Source organism: Dromiciops gliroides, chromosome 1 (genome assembly GCF_019393635.1).
Source record: "Dromiciops gliroides isolate mDroGli1 chromosome 1, mDroGli1.pri, whole genome shotgun sequence".
NCBI lineage: Eukaryota > Metazoa > Chordata > Mammalia > Microbiotheria > Microbiotheriidae > Dromiciops > Dromiciops gliroides.
Window position 1 is genome coordinate 695,066,923 of NC_057861.1, and position 24,396 is coordinate 695,091,318.

Here is a 24,396-nt window from a genome sequence, read left to right on the forward strand (position 1 = left end):
GACACTGAACTCTGACTAGAGAGGGAAAGCCTTCCAGGTTGGGCGGGCATGAATCTGCATTACTGGGGGGAATATCCAAATCCATTTGAGTATTTCAGTTATTATTTTGCCATACATTATATAGTGCAATTCTTTAAAGATTTGTTATTTTATCCATATGGGTGCTCCTACTACTCTAAGCTTAGGAGACACTATTTTTACATTGCTGAAGCTGAAAAAAAATTCATTTCCTCATAGCCAACATAGAAGTGCTGAGCCTTTCCAGGGGCAGGTGGGCCGGTCCTAGGTGGGCAAGTTAGAGCCTGTACTTAGAGCCCTTCTGGTTTGAGACTGTTGTCAGCTCGTGTATTCTGTGGGCATAACCTTCGAGAATCCAGGGTCAACTTCTCATCAGGATAAGCTATAATTAACTTTTAAAAATAGGAAAAATAAGCGATTGAATTTAAAGTCTGGTCCATGGAGTCATATAGAGTCAGCATGAAAGACTCAACAACACCATGAAGGATGTTCTTGCCCTAAAAGATGCAAGAACATATAAATCTACTTGTTTGTTTGTTTTTTTTGCTTTTTGGTTGTTTTTTTTTTCTGTGCAATAAGACTTACCCCTAAAATCTTTGGGCTCTTGTTAGTGCAGAGTATGACTTCACACCTCGTTGTTAGAGATTAAAAGCTGTGGGGGAAAAAACCTGCTGTGAGTGTTATGTTTTTCCATTTAAGTTAATGAAGAATCAGAAGACTTTTCTCTGCCTTAGATTTCTCCCAAAGCATTGTGTAAAAGGAACATGGTGGCCAGGGAGGAAATGAATTTAATTGAATTTACTAAAGCCAGTTCTGAAAACATGGGAGAGGTGGGGCTTATTACTTAAAATCTTCTCATTGCCAAAAAAGGGGGGGGAGGGCTCTCACAGTGCTAATAATATCTGTTGCCATGAGAAATAATGTGAATACAAAAATGAAAATCTTCCTATAACATCTATTACATGCCATTTGGAATAATAGATGCAATTATACAGACTTGGAGCACTGTGAGGAGTTTAACCACAAGCGATTAGTGTTCATCCTAATATATGCTTGCTTTATAACACATGTGGGCCTCCTTGTTTGTGCAAATTGCCTAGCTTGTAGAACAGAAGCATTTTCCTTCCAACTGCAATGCAATCACTATAAATAAGTCTTAGAACCAGGGCCACTAGGCATCCTGTAAATATGCCTGTTCTTCCATTGCCTTGTGGTTTCTGGGCTTTTTTTTTCTTACCTTGTGATTAAATAAAGGTTGTAAATCCTTTTGCAAATTTATATGGCAACATGTAAATAAGTAACTCAAAGAAAATAAAGGCTTGCTAGGAAGGGAGGAAGAGGATATTGGGAAGGAGGAGAGTTTTTAAAATGTATTTTAAGAGGGCAATTTGTCCCCACATGTTTAGCTCAATACATTTCTGGCAACTTGAAACCTTTTAATAACATTTTTGCTCTGTAGCATCATCAGAATGAACTGCATATGTTAGTGTCTTTGGGGTTGGGAGGGGCCTATCTTTTTGGTTGAGCCATTTAAGAGGGGAGTTGTCTGAGGGACAAATCTGAATTTAGACCCCCATGCCCACTGGTGCTCACTGTCCTCTTGGGTAAATGATAAACACAAGAAAGAGAATAGATTTTTCAGAACACTGACTGAGTTAGGAGTCTGCCCACATGGTTTCAGCAAGGGGCTGTTGGATGCTAACTGGGGCACAGTTTAAAACAAAACCAGAGTCAGCCTTAAAAACTCTTTTAACCTGGTTAGTCCTTGAGGCTGGTGGGAAGGGAGTAGGGGTGGGGGTGGTGCAGTGCTGGTGGGGGTGGGATAGGTGAATTTTGCCACTGCATAGTTATTGTAGGATTTGAATTAATTAATGAAAATCTTACATTAAACCCTTATTATGTGCCAAGCACTGTGCTAACTGCAGGTGACACAGATGTGAACACAAGATAGTCTTTGCTTTCAAAGAGCTCCCAGAGGAAGATGACACATATAAAAAGATTCAGCTTCTGGGCAATTGGGGTACAGAGGCAAATCAGATATTAATGTAGCTCAGTGGTACAATGGATAGAGTGAGGGCCAAGTCTAAAATCAGAAAGACCTGAGTTCAAATTCGACCTCAGGTACTTAGGAGTAGTTTGACCCTGGGCAAGTCACTTAACCTCAATTTGTCTTAGTTTCTTCATTTGTACAGGGAGGATAATAATAGCACCTACCTCCTAGGATTGTGAGGATCAAATGAGATAATAGTTATCAAGTGCTTAACACAATCCCTGCTACATAGAAATCTTAGCTATTGTTATTGTTAATGAAATTTCCAATGATAAAACCACATCCTTTGAGCTATTTGGCATTCCTAAGGAATTTTTATTTTCTGTATTTCTCTGGTAGCTGTTCCTGTCAAGCAGGAAGGGATTTCATCCAGGTGCTGGACTTAGAAGTAGGGCTAATGTTATAGAGGTTACTGAGGGCTCTTGGGCACAGAGTCCTGGACTGTGTCCTCTGGGGTCTCAGGGAAGTGTTTTGTTTTGGTTTTTTGTTTTGTTTTTTTGTGGGGCAGTGAGGGTTAAGTGACTTGCCCAGGGTCACACAGCTAGTGTCAAGTGTCTGAAGCCAGATTTGAACTCAGATCCTCCTGAATCCAGGGCCAGTGCTTTATCCACTGCACCACCTAGCTGCACTCCCGTAATGTTTTCCTAGCAAAATCATCTACCCGACAGTGTTATGAAGCTCAAATAAGATTTTACATTTCCCAAACTCACTACAGTCCCTTGGACTACTATGGGACACAGGACTCTGATAGGTGAGTCTTGCTTTGCCTCATCTTTCCCAGAGCCAGTCATGGAGACAATTTCAGAGCCCTTCTCCATACCATTCCTGTATCCAGCTCCCTTCATTAGACTGAAAGCTCATTGAGGGCTAAGACAGTCCTGCTTGCTTGTTTTTGGTTTCAGCAGAGTGCCCAGCACAAATAAGTACTTAATAAGTTAACTAGCTAGTTAGCTATCAGTTCTGTCAGGAGGCATTGCAAGGATTCATTTTCTATTTTATTTTATTAATTTTGGGGGGGCAGGGCAACAAGGGTCAAGTGTCTGAGGCCTAATTTGAACTCAGGTCCTCCTGAATCCAGGGCTGGTGCTTTATCCACTATGCCACCTAGTTCCCCTTCTCATTTTCTGTTTAATAGAAGAGCAGGCTCTAGTGGAGCTTGACAAGGAGTCAGAAGCCCATCAAATCTCAGCTCTGCTCTAACTCACCAAGACTGTAACTGGAAAATTCATCCTGTATCTCTGGGTCTCATCTCTTAGTTGAGAAGGCTGTGCCATCATGATTTCTAAGGTTCCTTCCAGTGCCAATCATTGGTCAATCTACAAAGCTCATTCAGGAAGGATAAAGGACTGGCTCACGGGCCCATGGCTAGTGAGGCACACACAGGCCCGAGAAGCCAGGTTTTCTGACTCCAGTGCACATAAACTGCGCACTGGGTGCACAGGGGTGACCTAGAATGAATAGCCTCCAATGTTCTTTTTAGCAAAAAACATTAGTTTTGAAGATTTCTCACCACATAAGCCTCTCTTTGCTTGGGTTTGCAGATCAATGCCAGTTTGACCAAGAGGATCCAGACCAAGATCAAGGACCTCCTGCAGCAGATGGAGGAAGGACTGAAGACAGCTGATCCTCACGACTGCTCTGCATACACTGGCTGGACGGGTAAGCCGGGAGCATAGCATGGGGAGGGGGGGTCCCTTTTACTGTGTCCTTTTTGCCAGGTTTATGGTCTCTCTCCTTTTAAAACAGTGAGTATTTATTTGTAAACAAGAGTTTGGGATAAGCACTTTTTATGCCTTAAAGTATTACAGAAATGTACGTCTTTATGACTTCAAACTCAGTTTTTGTTGATCAGACGCTTTTGTCTTGTACAAAGGTCTTTTGTGCCTTAAGAATTTTTGACTTGGTAATCAACACTTGAATTTTGTTCATTAAAAAAAAAATAATCTGGTTTGATTGACGTTTTAACTCTGCAACTAACTGTCCATGCTGCCATTTGATAATAAGCACATCACAGTAACAGTAGTAGAATCTTTTATCTTTGAGGCCGAGTGAGTCCTGAGTTAGAGTTCTGGTTTTGTCATTTACTGTCTCTGTTTGTATCTTGTACAAAACTTTTTGTTGCTACATGCCTCAGTATTTCCATCTGTTAAATGGGCATATTAATACTTGTACCATTGTTTCCTCCCACAGAGTCTTTATGAGTATCAAATGAGATAATATGTGTGAGATTACTTTGTAACTACAAATGCAAGTTGTTAAAAACAATAACTGTCTTAACTTGCCTCCTGTGTGATTCTCCTCACTCCCTCTTTTCCCCTACCCCAAAGACTTTGTGGCTCATTATGGCTGAATGGATTTTTTGGTAATAGAGCAATCGGCTACTCTCATATGCCCACTTAGAGACACTAGTTTAGAAGTGAGTGAAATCCCGAGCCCATCTTTTGAAATCAGGAAATTTGAATCTGTTCATTAATAGATGAAAATAGCCAACATTAGCTGTTTGATAGCAAGAAGAATTATTTGCAGCAAGGATTCTTAACCTTTAGCTGTCTAATGAAGACTATGGAACCCTTCTTAGAATATTTCTTTAAAAAATTAATAATTGAAATAAAAGTTAAATTTCAGTTAAAGTTTATTTTAAAAAAAAATTTTTTTTGTTCTTCCAAACTCACAGACCTCCTGAAATACATAAATGGATTAGATTAAAATTTGACCTGGGATCTTCCCTTTTCAAGATTCTAATCCACTAATTCAGCATGTAGGTACCTATTTCATATATATGTAGCAATTCAGTCAGTGCAATGATTGTAACAAGGGAAATCAGGAGAAGGTACTTGTTCTCAGAAAACCTCTAGCCAAGTTGATGACACAGAGGAAGAATTCAAGGAATAGCTGTAGACTTACTAGCAAGTATACCCCATGTCTTAGGGAGTTAGAAGTGTCTGGCTTTCTACCATCAGAATTGCTGATCACTATAACAATCAAAACCTTTTAGCCCTTTAAGAAGATTATAAACTTATAGACTGAATTCTATGCCAAGGACAAAAGCTTTGAGTGGAACTTTCATATCTATTTGAAATTTATACCCCGCTTACTAACAAAAGGACCAGAGGTGGCTTACAGATTAGAATCCAATAGGAAAACCTCCTAAGTACCTTCCAACACTAAAGTTCTTGGATTCTGTTGTATTTAAGGACAGAGCAGAGACCATCTAAATAAAGAAAACAATGTTTTCAACGCTTTAGCAATAAGTTTAGTTCTAATGTTTCTGGCAGTTAAGGGATAATGGGAAATAGTTCGGTTTTAAAATTTGGAGTTGACGCAAACCAGAAGGGAGAATTGACACATCTGTCAAAAGAGTCAGGGTCCTTGGCCTACATCTCCCAGATAAATCAAATGGCAGACATTTGTTCTATAACTGTTCTCTGTCAGATATTGCGCCTGAGTGATGGGCATACAGACAAAATGAAACCATCCCCTGCCTGGAAGGAGCTTACCTTCTATCTGTGGAGACAGCATGTACACATGGAAGTTCAATAAAATATGTGACTCGGAGTGGGGAGAGGGCAGGAGAGCACAGGAAAGGCTTCATACAAGAGGTGGCATTTGACCTGGGCTTGGGAGGAAAAGAGATCCTAAGAGGTGAAGGTGAGGAGGGAGACTAGTGTAGGTGCTCGGCAGTCTGTGCACAGGATGTGCTTTCATGCATGAGGAGCAGCTAGAGAGCCAGTTTGGCAGGACCAGAGAGTGTGTGGAGGAGACTAAAATAGTTAATGCTGAAAAGGTAACTCGTTATCAATAAAAATTGCTTAGTGCCATCAATAGTAAACAAATACAAGAGGCCAGTCAGACACATACAGAAAGGAAAACTTATGAACCTAACCTGGCTAAAGTGAGTTAAAATATAAAAGGAAAGTGTGTGTAAGAAGGAATCCAGCAGGGCCAGCCAGCAGCAGGCCTCTCTCCCCAGCTGCCCTTGTTTACCTCTGATAGTCCCTAGCCCAGGCATATGTTGCTTCTTAGAGTCTTACTAGCTCGCTCTGTCACTAGAAGAGGCCATTTGGCCAGCGTGAAGAGCTCTTGGCTCATGGCCCACCCAAGGTTGGATCTCATTTTAAGAATTTCATTGTCAATCATATTGTACCCACCTCACATAGTTAAATGAAGGCTATTGTAAATAGAACCTTGCATTATATCAGCTGCTGGGTTTTTTTTAGTTTGCTCACAGGTAACTCTGTCAACTTTCAGTAAGCTCAGTGTAAATTTAAAACAAAAAGAAAAAAAGAAACATTCACAGCGAGTGCTGTTTTCGGGCATCTTCTAAATATCGCTTTGTTAGGTGCAGTCAATGGCTCCATCACACTGGTTTTAAGGGACATGGATTCTGCTTGTTCCTTCCCTCCTGGAGTCAGCTAAGTGGAGGTTCATCAGCTCTTGGTTTTTAAGTAGATAGAGGGCAGCCTGGAGGTGGAAAAGAGGGAATAGAAATCTCCTGCTGAGTGGTTACTCGTGGCATCCTTGCTCTATGGTAAAGCTCTTTAGCTGTGTCCCTTGGGCCTCCTACTTCTGAAGCTTGGCCTTATTTGTTCACAACTCTCAACTCCAGAAATGGTTTCTTATCCTGATACAGTGGGAGGAGTTGATGCTGAAGAATGTTATGAGTGGATTCTAAATACCGTCACGGGGGCTGAGGCAGAAGGGAAATGGAATAACAGTTTTCTTTTGGGGTGGGGGCTTACTCTAGGCATAGCCCTTCTGTACCTGCAGTTGTACCGCGTCACTTCGGACCAGGCCTACCTGCTGCGCTCCCTGGATTATGTGAAGAGAACACTGCGTAATCTCAATGGCCGTAGGGTCACTTTTCTCTGTGGGGACGCAGGGCCCCTTGCTGTGGGGGCTGTGGTGTACCACAAGTTAAAGAGTGACAGCGAGTCCAGAGAGTGCATCACAAAGTGAGTGTTGAGCTGCAAGTTCCTCTTGTTTCCTAATTGGGGCTGTTGCTGTGGAAAAATACTTCAGAAAAACTGCAGTTGTGCGTGTCTTACATGAGACAGGGGAAGCAAACATGCCTCTTCAGGAACTAAAAGTCTTTTGCAATATGCACTGTGGGCATCACAATGGGACAAGCAAGTTCTCTCTTCCTGTGGGCAGGGTTCCATTGGAGCTCTCTGTACAGCTGAGACACGAGTTTGGCTTATATTTTAGGGAATGAACATGTTACTTTGAGTCATAGTCGAAGCCTCCTCCTTAAATATTTTTTTCTCAGATGCCTTAGCTGGCATTTAATGGAGGCTGTCTGGGCCAGGGCCCTATGCTGACATGCTAACTGGTACCTATTAAGGGAGAGGAATTAGTGGGGATAGAAAAGGATTTGGAGGGTTTTTTAATCTGGTCCCTGAATCAGGGATGACCTCATTCATCAGGTCCTAAGGATATGTGAATGTGACTGAATTAGTTTTCTTTTTTTAAATGGCTCTTCTGAAGAAACTAATTTTTGGTTTTATTTTGTTTTTGTTTTTGTTTTTGATTAGACTTTTGCAGCTACAGAAAACAGTTGTAAGTCCAGACTCAGACCTTCCAGATGAACGCCCTTTATGGACGGGCAGGCTACCTATATGCCTTACTGTACTTGAATACAGAAATTGGTCCCAACACAGTTTCTGAGTCAACTATCAAAGAGGTATTGATTCTAGGAGAAGACTGCCAATCATGATGGCTGTGAGAGAGTTATACTCATCTCTTGGTTTAAAATCCAACAATGAGCAGGGTCACAGGTCTAGAGCCGGGAGGAACCTCCTTGGCAATCTGTTTCAACTCTCACATTCTACAGAAAAGGAAACTGAGGCTCAGAGAGGTTGAGTGACTTTCCTAAGGTCAACATGATGAATAAACAATAAGGGAGGGATTTGAACCAAAGACCTTTGACTACTCCAGAGTCAGTGCTCTTTCCCCTTGTACTGTGTTAAACATTCTTAGGTACGTGAGAAATAGCTCCTGTTTTTCTTTCTAAATAAACCTTTGAAATAGACTACTTCCTCCATCATCCCATTAGCAGCCTGTCTCAGAACATTCCTCCTGGTGCCTAACACAAATCCCTTATGCTATAATTTATTTTATTAGTTCCTGTTCATTCTCAGTTAATGATAAAGATAGTTGATCTCCTTTAGCCATCTCTTCTCTGGCCTAAATATTGCCAATTTCTCCAGCCTGAACAGGTTTATTTTCTATTCTTCTGTATTTCCCTCCTATGAAAAAGGAATAAAGTTAGAACTAGCAAAGAACAGTAACAAAGTGGTCTGAAATATTTGATTTCTTACCCACCACTCACCACAGACCCGATACTTCAATAGAGAAGACAGAAAGAGCAATAGTAAGCTATTAGGTAGTAATTCCTTTCTAAATATCACAAAAAATACTTGTAGGAACGACTTTTGACATTTTTATAATGCCCTAGGTTTTGTCGTAGGGAAAGTCTCCTGGTATCTTGGAGCCTCAATTTATTCATCTGTTTTGGTGTTTAAAATTATATGTGAGGGGCAGCTAGGTAGCGCAGGGATAAAGCACTGGCCCGGATTCAGGAGGACCTGAGTTCAGATCCAGCCTCAGATACTTGACACTTACTAGCTGTGTGATCCTGGGTAAGTCACTTAACCCCAATTGCCTCACCCCCCCCTCCCAAAAAAAAATTATATGTGGTTGCCTTATTTCCATCCCAAGTTTAGGGAAAATTAGGTGGGGTTTCTAATATATTTGTTACTTATAAATTAGAAGCTTTAGCGCCAGTTTGGGACATTAAGCATTTATTAAAGCATACCAGATATTAGCAAAAAAAGAACACTTGGCTCAGAACGTATCCAGCCTGGCCTGTTTTATCTCTAAGTCCTCCTCCATGAGTGCATCCAAGAGTCTAACTGAGAACTGGCAGCTCCCTCTGGGTCCAGAGGAGAGGCGGCCTTCCACACTGCTCAAAGCTAATTGACTAGCATCATTCAAGTCTATTGGTTTACTGGACTTGAGGGTGGTCCATGAGCCAACGCGCTGAGGTCAGAGTTCAGAGAACACACCCTCTGAGGGCCAGGCTCTCAGGTAGGTGTGGTTTCAATCAAGTCAACTTTAAGTGAGTTAATCAGCAAATTCAATCCAATCAATCCCAATAGTATCCTCTCGAGCGGCCCTCTGGGTATCCCAAAATCCATTACCCTCTCACACTGTCAAATGGAAGTAATGCATGCTGAATGCCTGGAAATTTTCACATGATGAATTCCATATGATTCTAGAGAACTAGTATTACCATAGGTTAGATTGTATGAATAATAAAGAGATTGATATTTGTAACCAACTCAATGGCTACAAATTTCTGAGATTCACGTTGTTTCATCTTTAGGTAGTAAATGCTATCATTGAATCGGGTAAAAATTTATCCAAGGAAGAACGCAAGACTGAACGCTGCCCGCTGCTGTTCCAGTGGCATAGAAAGCAGTATGTGGGAGCAGCTCATGGTGTGACTGGAATCTACTATATGTTAATGCAGGTAAGTGTGTTCTAGAGTCAAGCACGGCCATTTTTTTTCATCGAGTGTTAATGAAATCTGTTGGCCTTGTTATACGTCCAAGTCCAGAATGAAACTAGAGACTTATTCTTATTATCCACTATTGTCAAGCTGGTATTACTTAGAGAATGTGATTTCCCTGCCTTGCTGTGAGTCACAGATGGATTCTCCCAGATCACAAGCTTGCAAATGAAAGTCGATTTGTACCAAAATGTCTAATGGTCTGGGTATTTGCAGATAAGCTGCCTTGGGCCATACAGATTCTGTCATCCACTCATTTGCTTGGTGTATAGTCTCCCACTGGCTTCAGTAGGCATGCTTTTGACCTGCAGAGAGTGTCACATAACAGACACTGACCTCCCTGAAGACTTTTGATTTACTTCCTATTAGGGACACTATATTGTACCAGTCCCCAATTAATAAATGGATTTAGTTAGGCACATTTTTTTAAAAAAAATCTGTGTGAAGGTCAGAACACATTTTCTCATGGAAAAATGGTAAAGATAGTGGTAAAGTTCCTATACCTTCTCACAAATGGTGTTTGAATTTCTAATTGTACTCAAAGTGCGATTTCAGCTACACTTAACTGCTATTCACGAGTGGCTTTCATAGTTTGTTATTACTGTTTTTTTAATGGGAAGATGCATTTTTAATTCCAATGTCTCATGTCAGGAATTCATCTCTTCTCACAACATTTCCCCCCCCCCATTTCCCCCCCCCCCCACACACACACACTTTTTGCAGTAGCTCAATTAGAAACAACCCAAGAGGAGAAGGCAATGGGTACTTCTGGGCACCAGTGACTTCTTAACTTCCTATTCCTCTCTAGCTACATGGACTGTATAAATTTCCCATCATTTCAGAATTGGAGCACCCTCAGCAGCTATCTCATCTGACCCATACCAACCACAACATGGCCACCATCCTCAGTTTGCAGACTTCCAATGAGGCAGGGGACCCACTGCCTCCAGAGGTGACTCATACAGCTTGTTCCCCATTTTGAGTTTAGAACAAAGATTTGCTGCTTCCCTCAGACATAAGGACAAGGACTTCAGACTCAACCTCCTTCTTTGTTCATTTGTCAGCAGGAAATACTAAAATGAAGCCTACCAAGTCCCAGTGAAGGTCTTTAGAGGCCAAGACCTGTGAAGCAGATCCACCTTCGGAGGGAAGGCAAAGCTTTGGACAGCAGATGTTCAACTCGTTAAGTTCCTCATGAAAATGCCATTGGCCAAATATCTGTGCTGCTTGCCTCGAAATCCTCAGAGCTGGGTTTCCATGCTCACACCCTGGCAACACACACATAAATGATACAACCCATGTATGGCCTCCACTCTACAATGAGTCACAGAGAATTTGGACAGAAGGAATGACACCTACCAGCAGATGTTCGATGACAGCACCAGCTCACTTTTCTGGGAGCCCTTCCCACCCTCTCCACCCATGATCCTCGTCTTGACCCTGCCACAGCAGAATGCTCTCAGCTGTTTAGATACCACCAGCGACAGATCGCACCAAAACTCATCCCTTAAATAATCCCACAGGTTAGCCTAAACACAAACTTCCCAAGCACACCCTCCAAGTTGTAGGGTCTCAAGGAGATGCTTTTTAGGGCATTGCTTCTGTGATGCCCATTCCCACATCAGTGCCAGGTCTGTTGCCTCTCCTACTTACTTCTGCCAAAGAAAAAAACTTGTTTTCTTTAACATTCCCATTTTGGTTTAGCTGTGTCTTTATATTTAGGTTTCCATTTGGGGATGAGAAATTTTCAATGGTAATTTTGAAATCTCAGTGAAGCATCATGTGAAGGTACCAAAATGAGCTTTAATGACGGATTTATTTTATTCTGATAAATGTGTCAACTAACAAACTAATCTCCTTCAGTGTTGAATTTTGTTAGAAATGATTGACCAGAGGCAGCTAGGTGGCACAGTGGATAAGCACTGGCCCTGGAGTCAGGAAGTACCTGAGTTCAAATCCAGCCTCAGACACTTGACACTTCCTAGCTGTGTGACCCTGGGCAAGTCACTTAATCCTCATTGCCCCACAAAAAAAAAAAAAAGAAAAAGAAAATGATTGACCTTTTTGGTGATATTAATTCTTTTAAAGTACCTATTAATTCAAGAACTAATAGGGCTTACCAGGCTGCAGTATTTATGGTGGCTTCGGTGATTAATGAGGTATAGATAATGCCCCAAGTAGCAGGGTAAAACAGTAAATTCTGCCCAATTGTTTTTAAGTACCAATGTAAATAATTCTTTCACAACAGAATTTTGAGGATAAGAAATTAAATGCCCAGCACAGGTCTAAGTCCATTTCTCTATGATTTATTTAACTCACTATAATTATACAAGATAGATAAACATAGAAATGTACCAGCCTGCCAAATCCTTTGCAGCATACACAGATCCCTTCAGAATAACCAAAATCATGTGCCTTTTAAAAAAGAAAATACTATGTGCACTTAGAATGGTTATTTCATTTCCTTATTCCCTGGACAACTACAGTTCTATACCAGACATGGGGAACCTTTTTCAGTCAATGAATATTATATCCCATAGAAATAAAAAGCAACACAATTTAATTGTTAACTTCATTTTAAAAGAGAAATATACCTTATGAAGTTTTTGAAAAAAGAATATTACATTTAGTTTCTTAAAAACTAGTCAATACATGAAGCAGTTCTTCAATAACATGTCTACTTTGTGGTTATTGAAGAATAGAGAGAAGGAAAAGGGAAAAGAAAAGGGAAAGATATGGGAAAAGATATAAGGAAAGAAAGAAGGCAGTAGACAAAATCATATACACACATACCAAGAGACAGATACTGAGGATTAGGCAGAGTAAGAGGTATAGGGAGAAGTGTAGGGAGACCTGTTAGGCTTAATTATAAGTACTCATTGCCAGGTTGCAGCAGGTGTGCATGCAGTGGATGAAAGAATGATGGATGATAAATGTAAGCTGACTGCAGCCTGTTGGTGTGACAATTTGCAGGCAAGAAGTGGCATAAAGTCACCTGGATTTGCAACCTCAGTGTCATCCTTAACTCTCACACATTACCCAGTCAGTTGCCAAGTCTCTGTTGTCACCTCCATGACAGTTTTTGCATATTCCCCTTCTTCCACTTACACAGCTACATAGCTCTAGTTCAGGCCCTTATCACCTCTTACCTGAACTATAGTAATGATTTGCTAATTGGCCTCCCTTCTTCAAGGCTCCCCACTCCAGTCCATCCTTCATATGGCTGCCAATTGATTGGTCTAAAATGCATCTGAACTCACCCTCCTCACCCACAATAAACGCTGCTATTTCTCTATTCCTGCCTCCCAAAGATCAGTAGAAACTCTGCTAGTTATCATTTTAAATCCTACCATAATCCTGCCCAGTCCTACTTTTTCAATGTACTCCGTGGTCCTGCCAAACTGTTCCTCTTAATTGCTCATTACACACAATACTCCATATCCCATCTCTGGGTCTTTGCCTTGGCATCCCCTGTGCCAGGTGTGCACCCTCTTCTTATCTCTGTCTTTTAAATTCTGGCTTCCTTCAGCATGAGGACTTTCGTTTATTCCCTTAGCTGCCAGAGCTCCCCTTTCTCCCTACCCCCAAGATCCCCTTGGTTTGATTTGGTTTATATTTTTGTATCTACTTCTACATGTGGTGTGGGTGCTGTCTCATCCATTAGATGTAAATTTGCTGAGGACAGAAGCTGTCTTTGTATCCCTGGTGCCTAGCACAGTACCAGGCTCAGAGTAGTTAATTTCATACATCCCTGGCGATCGATCAATTAAAGACAATAATTGAGAATGTGTACACTTAGAAATGAAGCTGGGGAAGTCACTTATCAAAAATGAGGTACAAGGTGGGGGGTTCTCAGGTTACACTTGGGTTGTCTGAGTACTAAAAGATCAACAAGGAGGAGTCTAACTCATGTGGATAGATACTTCATGTCGGCATTTAGGAGGAAAACCGGGCGAGCAACATGTAGGATAAGATGAGGGATGTGGAGAATGCACCCGGAGTTGATGTATTTACTTATATCTCCAGCACCATTTCTCCCACAGTATCCCTCTCCTCTGCTTCTAGAGGAACCATCCTTTTATAAACAAAGCATGGGGGAGGGGGGGAGCTGCTTCAGTAAAACTAATAAACACATCAAAAGAGTTGACATTGTCTGCAGTTTCCCATACTCATAGTCCTCTACCTGTGCAAAAAAAAAAAAAGAGAGAGAGAGATAAGTATCTTCCAACTCTATTCTTTGGGTTCAAGCCTGCCCCCTATAAGATTTTACAGCATTTAGTTTCAGCTGTTTTGTTGTTGTTTTCTTTGTTCTGCTTAATTCACTTGTCAATTTATATAAGCCTTCCCATGCGGCTCTGTATTCATTACATTTCCTTACTTCTTTCTTTCTTTCTTCTTTTTTTTTTTTTTTTGTGAGGCAATTGGGGCCACACAGCTAGTAAGTGTCAAGGGTCCTGAGGCCAGATTTGAAACTCAGGTCCTCCTGAATCCAGGGCCAGTGCTCTATCCACTGCACCACCATCTAGCTGCCCCACATTCCTTATTTCTTAAGGAAAGTGATTTTTCCAGCAAAAGAAGTTTCATAGAAAGGATTCCTGATTAAGTCTCAGATAACCGAACATCTAAAATAACCAGAAACTCTTCATTTGCCAAATTCTATTTACTATGACATAATCTTTTTTTTAAATGCTAAAAGAGTATATTATAAATGTGTGTCTTGTTTTGTTAAAGCCCAGTATCCAATGTGGACCAGGAAACCTTGACAGAGTTGGTGAAACCAAGTGTTGATTATGTGCGGCATAAAAAATTCCGATCTGGAAATTATCCATCGTCATTAAGCAATGAAACGGATAGATTAGTCCATTGGTGCCACGGTGCCCCTGGGGTTATCCACATGCTTCTCCAAGCCTATAAGGTCAGTCTTCACTTTTCATAAAGAACGTGCAGTGTAAAAGTAACCAACTTGCCTTCACTCAAGTAGATTTTTGTTTTCACCTTGAGAAGTATGGAGACTTTCCAAATTAATATTCATTCTTCCAAAGAAAGGAGGAGATTTTTTTTTTAGTTTGGTTATTGTTTTATCTCACTGGTAACTTTAATAAATGGTAGAAAACGTAGACAACAGCACAGTTTTCATTCTGCCCAGATGCTTACGACAACTTGAGGGACTGGAAAATTTCATCAGCTACGGGCATTTGGCTTCCTTCTAACCACCTAATCTCACACACTTTCTTTTTACCCCCTTCTGACTTTTGACAAGCTTTTAGTACGATACTGTCATTTGGGAACTTTGTACATTTGGGTTTTGAAGGGAAATAGCAAGATATTTAATATTACTTTGGTGTCCACCAGAGGAAAATAAGAGGAGATAATGTTAAATCCTAGGCCTATTTCACTACTGTATTAAAACGAATTCCTGATAAACAGTTTGGACAAATTGCCCCACATAAGTTAAAGTTAATAATGGTTCTTCTCCAGCTTCTTTTTCCACGGTTTGCGCCCTTATTTGTGAAAGTCCTCTCCCTAGAGATGGTAGTGTTCTGAATCACATTGCTCAACAACCACGCAATGTATTTGTTTCCACGAGGATTGGTTCTGATTATATGATGAGGTTTTCTGAAACAGGAACAAAAAGGCAGTCCTGCATGACAGAATAATCATTCACATTTCAGCTGAAATGTTAATTGTTAAAAGTTTGGTCAGCTTGGCAAAGAATCAGAGTTGAATGTTCTCAGATCTTTTGTTTTTTCAGGGACTCATGATTCCATTATGAATTCCTTATGAGTAAGTGCCCTTTGCTGATGCAGGCCTAGAACTCCTTCACAACTTTGATGGTCTTGAAATGGTCTGAGGCACCGGGAGGTTACCTGGCTTGCTGTTTTGTTTTAGAGGCAGGCCTTGAACACCCTTAGAATTTCCGGATGCTGGCCCTCCTGCTGCACTCCCCGGCCTGCCTCCCTTTCTTTTAGCCCCTGGTATAGAACGTGAACATAAAAGAAAGGAAGACCTCCATCAAGGAAAACCAGAATCTATCTCCTTTCCCTTTCTTAACTCTTCATGAACATTCAACAGAAAAGGGCATTTGTGGAAGGACAATTAAATAGTGAATCTCATAAATCAAAAGCCAAAGGCTTGACATGGGCCCTGCATAACTCAGGGGGAATATTTGAGAAAGTTGTTACCATTACCTTTTGGTATAAGGAAGAAACAGCTAAGAGAACATTTGGAGACTCCTGTTACTCAGGTTTCTTCTTCCCTTGAAATTCCCCTATTTAAATACTAATCGGCCCATCCCTCCTTAGTATTCATTCTATTGCTTAGTCCTGCTCCCTCAGCTGAGGATACCACCCTGTGCTTAACTGCAGCTGTTTCTACCATAATGCCTTCTTCCAAAGATATATTTCAGCCTGATATTGTTTGTATAGATATCCCTCAATAGGCAACATAGACATAGAGTCTGGGCAGCTTGGCTGCTAAATGGATTTGTGTGTGCCCACAACCTCATTTCACATTCACTTTTAAAGGTTGGCATATATCAACAGGGCACTCTGCTCTGCTGAAAAGTAATCCCTAGAACTGTCTCTCCTTCCTGCCTTGTTTCTGTCACTAATTTCAGTCTTCCAGTTGACTGGAGAAAGTAGGAAGTAACAGGGAGTCAGGATATCACTATGCCCTGTAGCATCCTGAACAATGAATCATTTGTCACAATACCCAGCGATTGGCTACTCTGGGACCGCTAGCATCCAATGCTCAGCTTCCAAGGTGAATGAGGACATAACTTAGATTGGCAGACTTCAGCCAGACACTAAAGAGGAGATTCCCCCTGCCCCATACTTTTTTTGCTGGGCAATGAGGGTTAAGTGACTTGCCCAGGATCACACAGCTAGGAAGTGTCAAGTGTCTGAGGCTGGATTTGAACTCAGGTCCTTCTGGATGCAAGGCCAGTGCTTTATCCACTGCGTCACCTAGCCGCCCCCTATAAATAACTTTTATAAAAGCAGTACTTATAGTAAGCTGAGAAACAATATAATTTCTCTGAAACAAGTGCAGGTCAGGGCATTAGAAAATGTGGGTATTCACCACAAGAACAATATAAACACTGACTGAATCTATGCAATGCAATGAAAACAGCAAATACAGCCTTAAGTCTAAGCCAAACACAGACAAGTTCAAAGGGATCATAGAAATAGGCAGGACACTTTGGTTACTTCTGTTTTCAAATCAATAGATACGTCTTTTGTTTGATGTAAGAATAAGAACTTGCTGCATCAGGCTGCAATAGCAGGAGTGAGGATTGTAAAGGGGTCCACTGGGTGGGTGGGGTCGCAGGAATGAGAGACCAGTGAAGGGTTCAGGTTTCCCCAGCAGCATCAAGATATGGATGTTGATCTCAGGTTTCCCCAGCAGTGGTGGAAAGGTGAGTCTCTAGCCACCGGAGGCATTCACTTATCAGGGGTATTGATAAGTCAGCCACCTTCTCTCACCTGTCTACAAATTAGAGATGGTTCTGTCCAGTTTTTCTGGGTCAGAATAGAAAGGATGAATATATACTAAAATCTGCCCATTTCCTCTAAATCCAAAGCCCTTAAATGCCCAGTTATTGGAAGTATCTCTGTTCATGGGATGACTTTTCAAATCTTTTTTTTTTTTTTTTGAGTAAGTGCATGCTTTTTGTTGTTGCTGGGGAAACTAAAGGAGAGCTCACATTGGCTGGAGTCAGTTGCTGGCAGGCTTCAGGGAAACTTCACAGCCTTGTCCTCGAATGTCACCCCAGGTTGGCATCATGTTAGGTATTCCAATCCTGAGGCTCTTGTGAATTTTTTGCTAACTCACCTACTCTTTGGGGGGATGGGTAATTAGAGTTGTGAGATGGATGCAGTCATTTTTCAATCAGATTTTCCCCTTTTTTTGAATTATTTCTCACCCTTCCCTTTAGTTAGTTATGCCAAAGAGAAATACTGCAGGTTAACAGATTCCCATTTGGAAGAACAAAAGATTCCTCCTAGGTTCAGAAAGTAGCACACTGCATCTTGTGTTAATCAGGAGTCTGGGGACTAGGGAGGAGATTTTTATCAGCCATTTGGCATAATTGCCTATTATTTAGGTTAAATACTCATTTTAAAAGAATGTTTTCTTATTAGTGTTGCTCCTTCTGCCCTTAGAGGCCTTAGCCTGTTTCTCTCAAGATACAAATTGGTATTCCCATTCTAAAGCCTCCCTGATTATGTCCTTAATATTTTTCTGAGACACCACCAGCTGTCCTTCATTTCAATATCTTGTCTAACTTAAGCTAAGACAGTTTTCTTCTCTTCCTCCTAACTTGGTTTCGATTACAATTTATAAACAAATTTAACCCCAGAGTAACCTAATTGCTGCTCTCCTTCCCAAAAGATGCCAACATATTTTGAAAACCATGTCAAAGGTCATTGTTAGCATTTTATTCAGCCATAATGATTTTCAATATTTTCATAATGATATTCAGAATAGTGTGCCAAAAGGACAACAGATTCATTAGACTGACTGCTAAATTGGCAAGGACTTGTAAGCATCTCATTGTCATGAGATTTCTCACTTAGTAGAATTTGTTGTAACTGGAATATACCTTTTTCTTTTTAAGAAAGGAGGTTTTTGTACAATGGTGTCCAAAACCTGTGCTAAGACAGGGCAGAGCCCATATGCTGCAGTAGACTGATGGCGAGAACATAGCTTCTTCTCCACCACACTCCCCACCCCCTCTGCCTCCTCCCAGAAATTGGCTTTTGTCAGCACCAGCTAGACTAGGCCTTTGACTCCTACCTCCTGGGGTCTGGCGAGGCTGAGGAGAGTCTGTGCTTTCTGATCCCCTACTTCCACTTGGCACAGAAAGGTTTATGCTGAGAATTCAAATCTACTTCCAAGGCCAAACTTCCTTGAGATTTTAGGGTGTGTTCATCCAAAAGAATTCTCCCTCCCAGGTTACTGAGGCAAAGGATGGAGACTTTGATTTCACAGTAGGAAGTAAACAACAAACTGCAAATGTTTCATAGTGACTGTGTCATGAAAAGGAAAGGACACATTAAATGGGGGACCCAGAATCCTGGAGTTATTGTCCCAGTTCTCCTCCTCTCTGGTTGCATGACCCAGGGAAAACCATTCTGGACTTTAGTTTTCTTATCTATAAACTGAAGGCGTTGAATTGGATGGTCTCAGAGGTCCCCTGGAGCTTTAAAAGTCTGTGATTCACAGTAATATGCGGGCCGACACAAAATCGGATGAAATGAAATCAATCCATCCGTCGGTAGTTGTAAATGATACAGCAAAAAGGAGAGAATGTGCTGAGATCAGAGAGGAGGAGAAGACAGGGTGCTTGGCACTGGCAGGGTTGGGAGGGGGGCTCTGGGAGCTGAAACGCCCACGACCCAGGTTGGGCTAACCTTGTCGTGTGTGAACAAACACAAAGAATCTGAGCCACAGAAGCATTCTGGTCCTCCTCTCCTCCATCCATGCATGCTTAGCAGAGCCGTGGCTGTCAAGCTGTGCCATCCGTGGAAGCCCGTGATTTATGACATTCAGGAGTCAGTAGCACTTTTTAATAAACATAACCAACATTCATTAGGACAGATTTCTCCCCAGAGGATTCACCGTGCAGGTATCATCATACTCACACCATTAAAGTAATGTTAATATGAACTGTCAGCCTGGACATCAAAGTAGCCCTCTTATATAAAATGGGATATCATAATGGATTGCCCAGAAGCATCTCTGGTCGCATTCCAAACAAGGTTGAGTAGTTAGGCTCTGACACAGGCATCTCTTCAGTCAGGAGGTTCTGTTCAATTTTTTTCTTTTACTTTCAGAGCTGAAACAAGACCTGAGAATGACTTTGAGAAAATCTGTGAAATGGCAGGAGTTGGGGGAGGGGGAAATGCCAAGTTAGGAGACTGTAGACATGTTCTTGACGTTGGGTTTATTTCTTCCTGAATGCCATTCCTAATGGATTGTGTTCACAGCATAACTCCTACCTTTTTTAACTAGTCAACAGAAACATTTTCTAAATCAGAATAAAAGAAATTCTTTTACAAATCTGCTTCTCTTTTTAATTCTCCAGATCTTTAAGGAGGACAAATACTTGAAAGATGCTATGGAATGTAGTGATGTAATCTGGCAGAGAGGCTTACTACGGAAAGGATACGGAATCTGCCATGGGACGGCAGGAAATGGTTACTCCTTCCTGTCCCTCTATCATATAACTCAGGATAAAAAGTACCTCTACAGAGCTTGTAAGGTAAGGTCGCCTCCCCTGGGTGTCATCTTAGCACCTTACCCACTGCCCATTTCTCCCATGCACCTGGGTTAGACAGCTCCACAGACAGCTGGTCCTCAGGTCGAATCAGCTGCTCCATTGCTGTTTCTCTCCTTTCCATCCCCTCCTGCCATCTCCATCACCAGGCTTTCATTGCCTTCTCCTAAGATGGAGAAAGTCCTTGAGGTCAGTGATGGATTCCTTTCTGGCTGATCTTTTAGTGCTTAGTTTATTGAATGACTACAGTGTTGTTGTTGTGGTTGAATCATTTTTTAGTCACGTCTGACTCTTTGTGACCCCATTTGGGGTTTTCTTGGCTGACACACTGGAGTGGTTTTGCCATTCCCTTCTCCAACTCATTTTACAGACGAGACAACTGAGGCAAACAGGGTGAAGTGACTTGCCCGGGATCACACAGCTAAGCTAGTGTCTGAGGTCAGATTTGAACTCCAGAAGAGAAGTCTTTCCGACTACAGGCCTGGCCCTCTAACCACTGCACCACCTCGTTGCCCATAAATGACTGTATTAGCAGCTCCTTAACAGTCTTCCTGCTTCGAGCCCCCCACCCCTGCCCTCACATACTGTTTTAGGCTACATGGGCCCCCAGATTATTCTTCTGATAGCCCAGTTTTGGGCACTTCATTCCCCTGCTCAGAAGCCTTGAGTGCTTTTGTCTTCACCTTCTCCGGTTTAACATTGCTTTGCCTTTTCACAGTGATTTGCCACAGCACCTATCCTTAGCTGATTTTCCAAAACTCTTTGCCGTTGTAGGGATGAATTTCAGATTCTTCATCTCAGTCCTCTTGGCCTCTTCCTTTCTATCTTTCAAAATCCTCTCAGCCTTTCAGGCCTAGGGAACTTGTCACTGGCACTACAGACCCTTCACTGTCACCCCCCAGTCAAAAGAGATCATGCCCCCCTCCCTGGTCAGTCCTCTTGGCACTTTGAGGTTGCACTGTAGTGAGGTACTTGGCACAGCTTGGTGTCTCTCTCAGTGCCTGCCTGGGGTATTGTACATATTGGACGTGCTGTGAATGCTTATTGAAAATACCTAACAATAAGATATTCCTTTGCCTTTTCTGTCATAAGTGATTCCTGTGAGACAGCAAATTCAAAAAGGTGGAGGCTTCATGAGGTGGCATCAACTCAGGCCCTGCCACAGCACAAGATAAGCCGGTGACGTGGCCCTCAGCCAAGCAGAAGCATATGGGGACACAAAATCTCTGTTTATGAGAGCTTTGTTCATGGGACCCTCTCTTCACCGGTTATGCTCTTTTTTAAAAATGAAAGAAAGACCAGTTGGGCCATTGATGAGAGCTGATACTCCTGGGTTTTCTTACTGAACTCCACTGCTGTGGGACTCCAGACAGATCATTTCATAGTTTGCTCCTCAGCTCCTTTATTAAGAAAGTAAATGCTGTATCTAAGAGTGCAGAAAGCAAAACTAACAATACCGAACAGGCTTTCACTACAACCTGAGAAACACCGCCAAGAAGGTGGAAGAAACTCTTTGCAGTCCTGGTAGGCAGATGGACTTGATAATGGCAGAAATTATAGAAATGTTTGTTCTTTTTTTTTTTTTTTTGCGGGGCAATGGGGGTTAAGTGACTTGCCCAGGGTCACACAGCTAGTAAGTGTCAAGTGTCTGAGGCCAGATTTGAACTCAGGAACTCCTGAATCCAGGGCCGGTGCTTTATCCACTGTGCCACCTAGCTGTCCCCTGAAATGTTTGTTCTTAACATTAAAAATAGATTGAAATACTTATTATATAAGTAAATGATGTTCTCCTTTTTGTTGGGGACATGCCCATACCTATTTGTGATCTTAAGTAGTAAAAACTTGTTACAGAGTAGGTTGGGACCAAGGACATTTGTTTAAAATTAATGTTGGGGGGGGAATCATTAATTTATTATACAATTTTATTGAAAAATATTCTATTCTAAAAAAAGAAAAATATTCTATTATATTTAAATAATGATGGGAGATTAAAACCTGACAACCTATTCATTCTTACTGCTTGTAAAACAAAGCAAATTTTGCTATGGTAAACCTGAATTCAATTTTAAAATTGCATATGTTGGTACTTTCTCTAGTCATGTCATTTAGTTTCATAAAAGTAGCATTTTCCATCAAAATAGTATTATGTAAAACAAATGTGTAACTATTTAAAATATTTCACCATGCAAATGGTAGTAAAAAAATCAAGGAATTTGTTGCATGGGAGGACCCTAGGATTCCCTATTCATTTCATTTCTCAGTACCCAGCCCAATTCCAATTCACCTTTCCTAATTCACCCTTTTCCTGACCCATCCTCCATCCCCCATCCCCCATCCCCCATCCTGCGGTTTATGTTTAAAGCCACAAGAGGAACTTGCTCATGACTTAGATCTGGGGTGTTGCTTGCCTGGAAGATTCATAGAGCTTATACATTAGAGCTAGAAGGGACCTCAGACTCCCCTCCGATGTGGAAGCTGTGGCCCAGGGAGGTTAAGCTGTTTGTCCAGGGTTGCACAGATAGTAAGCATCAAAGATGTGATTGAACCCAAGTTCTCTGACTCCAGAGCTGTGTTTTTTTAAGGGCAAGCCCCATTTTCAGGACCAGAATCAGAGGCAGATAGCTTCCTGCTCTCCCAGTTACAGCTCTGAACAGTTCTCTTATCAAAACATTGTCCTAAATGATAATAGGGTTTTACTGCACTTTAATACAATGTGACTGTTACCCTTTGGGTTAAATAGGACTTTGATGCTTCTATGTGGGAATAAAACCACCATTTATAAACCACAGCTTCTATGGGAAAATGCCTTCTGAATTCCAAACCATGTACACCCTTTAGGGAACACAGCCCATGAATAAGTCAGAGGCTCCCTGTACTAAGAGCATCCCTTTGAGTTGTTACTACCTCAGTTACATCAAAGGGCTGAACCTTTTCTCTCTTAAAGTCTCTAAAATTTAATTCTTTGAAATTTTTGAGCTTTTTATTGGCTTCTGTCCAGAAGGCCGCTCCTACAGATTCATTTCTGTTGGTGTCCAGAGTCCCATGCCAATCACTGAGCCTGGTCTGGACCAGTGATTGCTTCCAGGTCGGCCTCCCTGCTTCTGCTCATCTGCTAACCCCAATTCCCAGAAATGGCGGTGTTTGACAGAACAAGGTCTTGTCCAAATGGTCCCTGCAGTTCAGAGGAAGTGTTTTCTAGCATTTTCCAACACTAAGTTTAAGAAATAATAATATAATAAATAAGTTTATAAAAAAAAACTTTAAAACCGCTTTATTGTCAATAGTCCAAATCTCTGCTACATCACCTCCGTCTCTTCCTCTGCACTCCCCCTGCGGCACTGTTTAAGGCAAGGATGTGTAATTGCACAAAAATGCTTCTTCAGTTAACTAGTTCTAGTTTCTCAAGATTGGCTCTGTGGCCAGTATATGTGAAAAGGGTGAGGAAGAATAAACAGAACCAGTTAGCGAAAACACTTTTAATCGATCTGTAAACCTGCAAGAGACCATTAAACAGCCCAAAGAGAAGTGAAACACCATTCATGGGCCTCAAGAATGTACTGACACAAAAGCCATGATAATGTAACTGTAGTATATATAACTGATACTTAATGATGTTTTTTCTATATTGTGATGTAGAAATGAAACCAAAAAAATAACTTTGATTCCTCTAATTGTAACTAAGAAGATTGAAATGGTTTAATTTCACACTATCAGATACTAAACATATGCTCATATCTCAGTGGAGCTATCCAGAGTATTTAATATGGTACTTTAAAAATTGTTTCCCAGCGTCTTCATGGAAGTTACCATATATCAGGCCAATTTTTTGGCCCTTTCCAGCAAGTAAGTACCTTTTGAATCCATCTCTTCCAGGATAACACGTTCCTTTTTCCTTGTTGTTTTCCCTGCAGTTTGCAGAATGGTGTTTAGATTATGGAGCACATGGCTGTCGTATTCCAGACAGACCCTACTCGCTCTTTGAAGGTAAGGCTTGCCAAGAGAAAGGAGCTAAACATTTGTGCTTAAAATGTGATGAAGCAAAATCCATGACTTCTCTCTGAGGATGAGCAGGATAGACAGTTTTCTTACGTAAAGAAGAATACTAAGAAACAAAATAGATCCTTCTTTTCTCCATTAGAATATTATGTTCCTTGAGAATAGGGTTGTTGTATAAGGTACTATGTAAATGTTATCTATTACTGTTGTTGCAATAATCAACCTCATGGGTTTATTGTAAGGAAATCTTCTGTTAAAGTACTATATAAATGTAGTTTTACTATTTAAAAAATGATGAGTAGGATGCTATCAGAAAGACCTAGAAAGACCTACATGAGCTGATGCAGAGTGAAATGTACTATATACAAAATAGCAGCAATACTGTTAGATGATCTTCTGTGAATGACTTGGTTATTTTCAGCAATGCAATGATCCAAGACAACTCTGAAGGTCTTATGAAAAATGCCATCTATCTACAGAGAG

The 24,396-nt window shown here is 41.2% G+C and overlaps 1 protein-coding gene across 1 annotated transcript in view; it reads left to right on the forward strand.

Annotated features, from left to right (window-relative positions):
* The window catches only part of LANCL2 (LanC like 2), a 55,397-nt gene that overhangs the window by 26,691 nt on the left and 4,310 nt on the right, over positions 1 to 24,396 (forward strand). Inside the window, 8 exon segments of the mRNA XM_043975427.1 lie at positions 3,610 to 3,727; positions 6,813 to 7,020; positions 7,600 to 7,654; positions 7,656 to 7,748; positions 9,453 to 9,599; positions 14,371 to 14,553; positions 19,726 to 19,902; positions 23,829 to 23,901. Of these exon segments, the coding sequence (XP_043831362.1) occupies positions 3,610 to 3,727; positions 6,813 to 7,020; positions 7,600 to 7,654; positions 7,656 to 7,748; positions 9,453 to 9,599; positions 14,371 to 14,553; positions 19,726 to 19,902; positions 23,829 to 23,901 (1,054 nt within the window).